At 45.1% G+C, this 10918-nt stretch overlaps 1 protein-coding gene across 1 annotated transcript; it reads right to left on the bottom strand.

Moving 5' to 3' along the window:
- Positions 1 to 5050: 5050 nt before the first annotated feature.
- On the bottom strand, positions 5051 to 9156 carry LOC123182022 (isopentenyl-diphosphate Delta-isomerase I; the record flags this gene model as incomplete). Its single annotated transcript, XM_044594455.1, is given in 6 exon segments — positions 5051 to 5500; positions 5667 to 5804; positions 5918 to 6020; positions 7297 to 7388; positions 8579 to 8634; positions 9002 to 9156. Coding segments are annotated over 6 exon segments (795 nt in total), but the record flags the coding sequence as incomplete, so codon positions are not given.
- Positions 9157 to 10918: the final 1762 nt, after the last annotated feature.

Below are 10918 nucleotides of genomic sequence, written 5' to 3'. Positions count from 1 at the left end.
CCCACCGCACAGCAGCCCGCGACCAAGAAGCCGCCTCGCCGCCCAGGCCAGATCCTCACCGGCCTCGTCGGACGCCGGCAGGGCAGCTAGCTGATCCGTGCGCGCCGCGACTCCCCTCGCCGGTCGTCTCCTTCTTCGACGCCCGCAAGTTGTTCGATAGTTTGCCAAGGTATGAAAATGGACTCTGCCGACGAGTTCTTTTTCCACAATTTCCTCTGCGACTCCGACGATTCGTCATCCGACGACGAGGAGGAGATATTGGCTGCCGTGTTGGTCCATCACCACCTCAACAGCCAGCGGCCGTTGTTCTGTGGCTCCATCCCGGGCCACCTTCTGGCATTGAATTGCAACCGAGAGAGCGGGCATTTCCTCCTTTGGAAGGACTACTTTGATACAACAAACCCGTTGTTCAAACATCAAAAATTTCGCCGCCGTTTTTGTATGAGTAGGCATCTTTTCAACTGTATTAGAGAGGGGGTGGTCGGCTATGATGACTATTTCGAGTGCAAAGAGGATGCCGTCGGCAAGATCGGTTTCTCCTCTTATCAGAAATGCACTGCCGCCATCCGAATGCTTGCATACGGAGTGCCCGGTGATCTCATTGATGAGTACGTCCGTATGAGTGAGTCTACATGCTTAGAGTCCCTGTATAATTTCTGCAAGGCTGTTATTGCTGTGTTTGGCCCTGAGTACTTGAGAGAGCCGACAGTTGAAAATACAGCCCGTTTGTTGGTGATGAATGCCAGAAGGGGCTTCCTAGGGATCCTTGGCAGCATAGACTGCATGCACTGGGAGTGGAAGAACTGTCCTTCTGCTTGGCAAGGGCAGTATAAGGGACATGTCAGGGCTTGCACTGTCATACTAGAGGCCGTGGCGTCTCAAGATCTCTGAATCTGTCACTCTTTCTTTGGCATGGCTGAATCACACAATGATATCAACGTGCTTCAGCGCTCGCCGGTGTTTGCTAGGCTTGCCGAAGGCAACAGCCCACCGGTGAACTTTACTGTCAACGGACACAACTACGACAAAGGATACTACCTGGGTGACGGTATCTATCCTCAATGGACCACTATTGTCAAGACAATACCCAACCCTGTCGGAGAGAAGAGGAAAAGATTTGCCCAAGAGCAAGAGAGTGCTAGGAAGGATGTCGAGCGTGCCTTTGGTGTTTTGCAATCTCGATGGGGGCATCGTTCAGTATCCTGCTAATACCTAGAGCACGCAGAAACTGTGGAAGGTAATGACTGCTTGTGTGATCATGCACAATATGATCGTAAAAGACGAGCGCCCGGAACGTCTGTACGATCAAGGGTTTCAGTTTCAGGGTGAGAATGTTGTGCCTGAGTATGGAGTAGCGACAATGTTTGAACAATTCACCTAATTTCATCAAGACATGCGTGATTGGGAAACTCACGTGCAACTGTAAAATGATTTGGTTGAGCATATGTAGGCTCATGTTGGCAACCAATAGATGTATCTTTTTTATTCGGCTTGCAAAAATTATGTGAGACATTTTTACTTGTATCCGGCTTGTAAAACTATACTATTTTATTCGGTAACTATGTTATTTGACAATATGTTTAAATGTAAATCAATGTAATATTGGATGACCAGCCGGCCACGCCGGTACATATGGATCGGCGCGTTGCGCGCGCTGCCGACCCAAATCTAAAAAAGGGCGAACGCCGCGAAATCACCGCCTCATTGAAGTTGCTCGGTCCGTTTGTATGGTCGTGCGGGTTCATGCTTCAGGAGCAGTCCGCCTATACTTATCTGTTTTCGTTCGGTTATTCATGGATCAACCGGGCAATTATTTTTATTTAATTTACGAGTTTAGATCCCTTGCAAGCGCTGACGAGGAAACTAGTGCCAGCAGGACCGTAGTAGCCTGCACGCAGGCGCAGCGGAGACACTTCCTGGACCCACTCAGCTAGCTAGTCGGGCGCGGAATCCAAATCGAATCGCGATGTGAACGCGGCAAGCCGACTTGCGGCTCGGTCTGGGGTCCATGTTTTTTTGGGTGCGCTGCCGGTGGTCTACCCGCGCCGTGCCACTGCCCACGTCCGCCACCTGGTTGGTTGGGTTGTCTCCGCGACTTGTCATCCCTGTTCATCTCCCCTATGGCCCTATCCATCCTGCTCTGTATTCTTCGGGTCGCTCTCCACTCTCCTCTCCTGGTAGGTGAGGTGACACACCATCACCATGCGAGAGAGCTTGTTTGCGACGACGGGACACCTAATGCATAGCTTAGCATAAGTAGGTGACGGCTGGACCGAGCCTCTGATTCTGGATATCTGCGGCCTGGGGCTAGACAGAATCGTCCGAGTTTAGTCACGTCCAGATTCAGGTAGACGTAAGAATGGCACCATGATAACTACTGAACATAATACTATGTGCAACTAGTACTGCTACATGGTATCTGAATACAGCGCTGCTATACACACGATGGTGTGTGGACGATTCCTGAACGATAACGCAGATCAACTCATCCATGCACAACAGTAAAGTGAAGCAGACGGCTGGATTTGGCCGTCGTCTCCTTGTCGTGCACGCAGTATCGTCTTTACAGCAGTTTCGATCTGAATATCCGTTGCCTCTGATTCTGAAGTCTGAACGAGAAGGAAGACCATGGTAGAAGATGGCATGGACGGCCCGGCCCTGCCTTTCCATCTAGTGACACTGAGATATGCATGCAAGGGTGATGAGTAGGACGAGTGGCTAGAGGCCTAGAGCACTGAACTGTGAAAGCAAGCTTTTCCCGCGTGACCGCCATTGTCCAAATCGCATTTCACAACTCGCAATTAGCTTTCGCCCCGACAGTGACCCTTTTTGCTTGGGACGAGCAGCACTAGTAGAACTGTAGCACCAACTAAGCTTTGCACAACCCTAAAAAAAAACTAGCTTTGCACAGAAGAAAGAAAAAAATAGGCTTGTGGTCGACCCAGCCAATCACAAAAGCTAGCTAATTGCGATTTTTCAGGTTCCTGGGCCCCCAGCTAGTGGCGATAATTGTGTGGACGGAGGATGGGGAGGAGGTTGTTGGGCGACGCCTCTTCGCTCCCTCCGTTGGTTCTTTCACCCGTTCTTCTCGCTGGTGGTGTAATGTAATCGACTAGTGATTTTGATCGTGGTTGGTGGCAGGTGTTGTTGGGTGCTGGACCACGACACCGCCCGTTCGTGATCTCGATCGATCCTCATCTCATGCCCTCTCTCTTTCACTCCCCATGCCGGCCAGATTAACTCAACTACTCGATCCACCAAGCCGGTACTTTCACCTCAGAAGAGATGTGGTTGTGCCGTGCATGTTCTCGGGGAGAAAGGGACGTACGTGGCGTGGTGGTGGTGGTATTGTGCGCGTCGTCGTGTCATCATCTCATGCTCTTGGCTGCAGAAACGTGCAATGCTCCTGCGTTTTAAGTAGACATGCAACTGCACCTGTCGGCAAGGGGGCAATGCACGCTTCTTGTGCCAAAGACAAAGAGTAGTTCGTCAGATCTCGCTTAGAACGCGGAAATAAATAACATTCTTCGGTTCCTGCTGGAAATGACCATCAAACTGATTCATATATAAAATAAAATCCGTGCGTTCCAAACATGCTCTTAGTTTAGTTTAGTTTAGAAAATGCTGTGACTGACGAGGAGGTCTTATCCGTTGGATGATTTTCCGGACTTGTTTTCTCGTCGTTGGCGCGGGATCGAGCGAACGATCGAGCGGCGAGTTTCTTGCGTCGTCCTACACCGTCGCATTCGCGGTGCCACTGCGGTCGGTACGTACGGCGGAAGGCGACGGCACGGCTCGTCGTCCGTGCCCGTCAGCGTCATGGGCTCGCCCGCGCTGCAGACCGATTGGCCGCCGGCTGCTATTTCTCCGGTGGCATTCGGTCTTATTTATGTCCTCGCCGTCGTTAATCACGAGGCTGCTTCTGTCGGGAATCGATCAGCAAACAGTGACCGACGAGTGTAGAATACGTAATTTTTATACCATGTACTCCCGTTCCTAAATATAAGCTTTGTAAAGATTCCACTATGAACCACATACGGATGTATATAGATGCATTTTAAGTATGGATTCACTCATTTTGCTTCATATATGGTCCATAGTGGAATCACTCCAAAGACTTATAGTATTTAGGAACGGAGGGAGTATATGGCACGCCGCGTTGGCCGGTTGCTCTCATACCGTGTGGTGCTAGCTAACACGGATGCATGCACCGATCCAGGGAAAACGTGGTACGTTGTTCATCGTTGAGGTGATCCAATGTCGCCCGCCACAAGTGAAGCTACCACAAAATACACGCTCTTCGGGTGGGATATAGGAGTATTTGACGCTCTCCTGGTCATTGAACCGTATATATTGCAAAGGAAAGAAACGCATATAGCTCTTCAATTATGTGGTGTTCATCAGCCCCCGAACTGAGCATAATTAGTTTGGTGCAAAAAAATTGGCATGGCATTGTGCCAAATATTGGCTTCCTCTGTTCCTAAATATAAGTCTTTTTAGAGATTCCAATATGAACTACATATAGAGCAAAATGAGTGAATTTACACTCTAAAATATGTCTATATACATCTGTATGTAGTTCATAATGAAATCTTTAAAAAGACCTATATTTAAGAACGGAGGGAGTACTTGATTGGTTACAGAGTTGTCTTGCCATCTCACATAAAGTTGTCAATAATTGTCAAGTGTTGGTATTGACAATATTTGGATCAATCACACTTTATAAATTTGTAAGATATACTCAAGTCATGGCTGAAAACTCATTTCGAAAGGCCACCGCTGCGTGTTAAAATCAGGCCATGGCAAAGTTAAAAATTGAGGCAAGGCCATGGCTGCAAATGGCAACGCACACTACTGGCCATCTGGCCGACAGATATATATTTTTTAAGACACTTCTGGCCGACAGGTTCACCGTTTAGATTGCCAGCCCGGTCCATTGTCCTGCGCACGGCCCACTGAATTTTCAAGTTTCAGGAAGAAAAAGCACCCATTGTCTCAAACTAGCGCCCTCATCGAATGGATGAATCGCCCTATAACAAAACAACAGAGCTCTTGTAGGATTGTGAGCAGAGGCTCTTTATTGAAAGTTCTTTTTTACAAAATATGCTGCCCAAATTTCTCAACAACAACAATAAGAAGAAAAAACATCTGTGAACAAAAGAAGAAATGAAATGAAAGATCTGCACCAACAGCAGCAGCAGTGCTTATTTCTCTATCTAATAACAGCGGTACTCGATGCTCTACGCATTCTACAACTTATGAATGGTTTTCATGTCGGCAGCCTCCTTCAGAGTACCTTGCTCAACATGATCCCACCAACCCATCAGGAAGTTGTCCACCACCAGCCTGAACCAAGGGGACAGCTTGATGCCACCTTCCCCATCATCTGCTTTCTTAATCAGCCGCTTCAGCTCGTCACGGTTCACGTACTTGACGTCGGACACTTCTTCGGGGTTTGGGTTGAGCTTCACGTCGCGAACCATGAACAGGAGGTAGTCCACTAAAATAACCACGAAATCACAAGATCTATAAGCCAGCGCTTTAAAATACGACGGATAGGACAACGTGCCAGAAAACCCAAATTTCATGAAAACTGGAAATCCATTGGTTATACAAAAGGGCAGGTACTGGAAATCCATTGGTTATACAAAAGGGCAGGTACTTACGCTCGTGTTCGCCCCATTTTCCATCAGATGGAGCCTTGTAAAGCATCTTCCCGAGTGGGATGAATTGGTCAACTGGTAAATCTTCAGCCTGTATTCCCAGTTCGTCAAATAGTTTCCTCTGTGCTGCATTTCTGACCCCTGAACCAGAAAAAAAGATTGCGACTGGTGTTCAGTAAGGTGGAAGCAACAATGTGGATTGTGCAACTAATGCTATGGAACCAGTCTTCACGCCTCTGGGCAGATTGATGTACCTTGGCAGTTCTCCTCAATGAGCTCAGATTCACGGTGTAAAGGGTGGCTACAGCAAGTGTTTGTCCAGACAAGTGGAAATGTCACTTTTGTCGTAGACCGTTGCTGTAAAGAGTTACAATATTACAAAATTGTCTGTAATAGAAAAATGTAAGAGATATTTATATGATAAGATAGTGATGAAAAGAAGAAACAACGTTGCAGGTTAAGGCAGTATAAAAAAGATGTTAACATATGATTCAGGTCAAGTGTGCTGCCCTATTTTTATGTAGTGAGTTCAACAGTTCATTTTAACAGGAGTGAAGGAAGAACTGGAGATTGCACCCTCCAAAGAGGGGCCTTACCAACCTCCGAAATGATCTTACTTAGAACAAGATATATCGGTGTTTGCAGCCTACCAAAATCGATGCAGCCGTTTATGAAAATATCATTTTTCACACATATCAGCCTATATATCAACCAAAATGGCAGACATTTCACCTAACGTTTCCACTGATATGGACGTATCTGTATATGGCAATGATTCTCTATTAAAAAAGTGTTAGGAATAATATGATGCATTTACAAGTTCATCAAATTATTGAAGATTGAAAGAATATGCTTAAATTTGGGATATAGCATCTACAATGTACTTTCTTACGTTACATAATATCCCACGAGTCTATATTTATTACAACGTATTTCATAATCAACTAGTCAAAAATCAAGCATTGTTATTCTACATCTAATTTCACAAAAAAAGACATGATATGAACAAGAATAGCAAACAAATAGAGATATTTTCCACTGATACAACTATATATCATCTGATACACCATCCGATATCTGACATCATATATGCAGGAGTCACAGATGTGAAACCAATATCCGACATTTTTGAACCTTGGGGCAGCAACTAGGCCAAGACATCTCATAAAAAAAAATAGGCCTGACAGAGAAGATGTAAAACCAGACTAAGTTTGATTCTAGTTTCAAGTTGAACTGTAGATGGACCAAGCTATAGATCACACTTTCATACATGGGCATATAACTGTTTGCATGATTACTAGCCCAGCTAACCCAACTCCTCTTAGCTTCACCACAAGCTAATCTATGCCAAAGCTCCTAGATACCTCTGAAATTGATTTTTTTTTAACTTGACTATGCTATGCACACATCCTTACATACACTAGACTTAATCACCCGAACTAATCTTGAAAACAAAATGCGACTTTTCATTCTTAAGCTTCATAACAAAATAATTATATCACCTACTCCCTCCGTCCCATAATGTAGTGTCAAAAAACATCTTACATTATGGGACGGAGGGAGTAATTGATTGGAAACTATAACAGAAGTGGATCATAGTCAAGATACATGGTAAAATGGAAGTTGTATATACCTGAAGTAACAACTCATATTTGGAGTTGAAAAGAAAAACACTGAATGCTCTGTGAAGGGCATGCCCTGATTCTATCTTTTCCATGAGATGGCCTAAAATTATAAGACCGCAATTAATAAACAAAACTGACTGCTGCTAAAACAGATACTTCAATCCTAGATCCTCAGTTCAAATGCAACAAGCTACCAAACAGCAAAGCATGCAAATTCTATGTGATGAATTGATAATAGAAAAAATCATAATTATGCATTTAATTAGCTCCTGCTCATCTCATTTTGCTGTCAATGTGCCTCAAAATTCCACCTGAAGTTTGTATTGGCTCGAAAAGTTGTTTGCTTCTCTTCTTAATGAGAAAAATGTTCTTTATCTATACCACCATATAGTACACAAATGCTCCCTCCGTTTACAAATATAAGATGTTTTGGATATTTCAATATGGATTACATACGGACTGAAATGAGTGAACAGACACACTAAGACGTGTCTATATACATCCGATTCATAAAAAAGTCAGAACATCTTATATTTGTGAACGAAGGGAGTAACTTTGAATACAGACTGTTGGATGAACTCGATCCGATGGCCGAGAGGTGGCAAATCCAAGTGTTGTTGGCCGTACGAGCCTCCTTGAATCCGAATTTTTCCATGATTATACTTAGTACACCCCTTCTAAGTTCTAATGGAGAATGTATTTATCACATGTACCATCTCCACAATCTTCTATTCTATTCTACTCTTCCATACATTTTCTTGCTCCAATTTTTATATCTCTTGAACAAAAACGTTGTCATTTATGATTACCTTGTGAATTTTCATTCAAGGTGAAAGACTTGTGACCAACTATTTTTAAAGTCTATATACTTTTTTTAGAGAATTTCTCCCTCTCACACAATTCACGTGCAAAGCACATACAACCTACTAGTAAAAATAGTACTTGAAGCCATCTTCATTACCCTATTGGTCAGGATTAAAAAAATGTTGGAGACTGCATGGAAATTGGAATAGTATGATCCAATGCAATTCCCTAGTACCTTGGCACAAACCCCTTCCATGGGCCAGAGGTCATAGAAAAAGTTAAGCCAAACTTGAGTACCCATCCAACTACCCAAATATTCATTGTCGATGGCAATACCAAGAAATTTCTAGAAGCTCAATGGATATTGTCAAACACACAATGGCTATCTAACCGAATATAAAGATGATATTGCAGACATCATGGATGATAAAATGAAGTATTACAGAACACAATCACAAAGAAATGAAGGAAATGATTAACACGTACAGTTATACTTAGACTCGTGGCCGATGACATTGTCCTGTTCATCGACTAATATGCACCTGCATGGGAAATTCAACACTTCAGTTATACTGACAGAAGATAAAGCGGAAGCGACAACCTATCTCAGTTTAAGTTTTATAGCTGCGCAACCTAAAGTCCTAAATATGTCAATACGCTAACGGCATCAAAGCTAGACAGCCAAAGAAAAGAAAAGATGCTGATGCTAATCCCCTGAACCTGGTGACAGAAAGGGGAATAGCCCGGTTGGAAAATTCATCGAAACCTAGAAAATTAACAATATTCTTCACAGCAAAGCACCAGACGGACACCTCAGAGTTAACGACAAATTCCACGAGGAGACGGGCGCAATTCACAGCAGAGCCAGGACAAGTTGACGAGACGAGATAGGGGGGCCGGGACACTCACTCGTCGTCGAACATGAGCCGGCGCTGGACGGCGTCCATCCCCGCGTCCGCCTCGGCGCCGACGGCGCCGGCCTTCCCCATCACGACGGCCGTGGCGGCGAACGAGGCGCGCCCGCGGAAGGCGAGCGCCGGCCTGGGGAGAAGCCCCGAGTGGGAACGGGAGGAGGAGAGCGCGAGGCGGGACGAGGCGCGCCCGAGGCCGAGCGAGGCGGAGGAGAAGAGCGCGAGGGAGCGCGCCGCCGAGGCCGCCATGGTGGAAAGGTGGAGGGAGATGCCCGCGACGGCTGGATTTGGGGGTTAACTGTTAGCGGGTGGCGGGTGCGGTGGGTCACTTTGGTCACAGGAACAGAAGAGAGTACTTCTGTTTGATGTCCCGAGTGAGTCCAACATAAGTATCGCCACGAAAAACAGGTCCAAGAGAAGAATGATGCCCTGCGTTTCCAAACTTTTACAGTGCCAGACACATGTTTAGTGGGCGTTGAAGAAGCATAACCACGTGTGTGACATGGTGATATTCTTGGATGGCGACTTCTTTTTTGAAAGGGTCTCCGGGCATCTTCAATGATATCCTCTAAAACGGACAATGGAAGCGTCCACAGACACAATACTACAGGAGCCAGCCATCCGACCCTATAGCTAGCACGGCCATTAGTGTCTTTCAATGTACTAATAGCATTTCCCATTCTAATTAGGGCTTTCCGCCAGACATGCCCGTACTAAAAACCGGAGATAGAAATGAGCATTGGTGTTCTTCTTCGAGGCTTCTGCCAAACACCAAATGAACACTTGAAGAAAAGAAAAAAAAAGTCTTTCGCCAACTCCAAATGATCACCACGGTTTAATCCCCTTTTCGAAAAACACCAAATGAGCACCACAAGTGAAACAACTTATTAGGACAGCAGATAGCTTTCCACCAACAGCAATGAGCACTTCAAGAGAAAACTTAGTACACCGAATAGCCTTCCGCCAACATCAAATGAGCACTTTAAGAAGAAAAAAGTGAAACAACTTAGTGTTTCTGCCCTAGCAGCCTTCCGCCAATCCAGACGAAGAGAGGATACGTGGTGGCTTTTGATTCGTCATATGAATGTCCGGACTCCTGTAAAGCCTCGATAGTTTTGCTTCTGGTTTGCAGGAAAACGGATAAGCGGACGCGTGCTCTGACAAATACGGGACAACATTGGATGGCAAAATGCGTTCGGGCAGCACAACCTCGATGTTTGCGGCTATTTGAGGGTCTATGTTGGAGATGACCTAATGCCATATATTAAGCATCACATGTCCTTACAAACACATTCATACAGAAAAATCTTTAGGGTTGCCAAAGTCTTCTCCCACCTGCATTCATCGGTGGCGCGCCGTCATCATATCTTCTTCCTCCTGAATACCTTGCAATAATGCTAGTAATTTTCTTGCATGTATTCTTCGACAACTTAAAATAGATCATTGAATATGTTGGAATGGCTTCACACACAGATTTAACCAATACTTCACACCTCGCTTTGCTAAGCAACCTTGGTAACCATCCATTAACCAGCTTTTTTATCATGGAGTAGATATGCTCAAACTGTTTTTCAGTTGATCTTCTAGGGCCGTGGGAAAGCCTAGTTATTTTTTCCATTAAGGATTCTGACATAATTTTTGCACTCGCATGCACTGCAACCTTCATGTCTTCTTTGCAATTAGCACTAAAATATATAGCACACTTGGTTTTGTTAAGCAACTGACCTGAGCCAATATGATATGTTTACAGAATTGATTGGAGTCTCTGGGCACCGTCTATCGAAGCTTGGCAAAACACAATACAATCATCGGCAAATAGCAGATGTGATGTCCAAGGTGCATGGACGCAACCCAGACACCTCAAGACATATGTGTGTGTCCACTGAATTCGAACATGCAACTTAGCCCGTCAACG

The sequence above is a fragment of the Triticum aestivum genome, chromosome 1D (genome assembly GCF_018294505.1).
Source record: "Triticum aestivum cultivar Chinese Spring chromosome 1D, IWGSC CS RefSeq v2.1, whole genome shotgun sequence".
Classification (NCBI taxonomy): domain Eukaryota; kingdom Viridiplantae; phylum Streptophyta; class Magnoliopsida; order Poales; family Poaceae; genus Triticum; species Triticum aestivum.
This window is presented reverse-complemented; position numbering and strand designations above follow the sequence as displayed.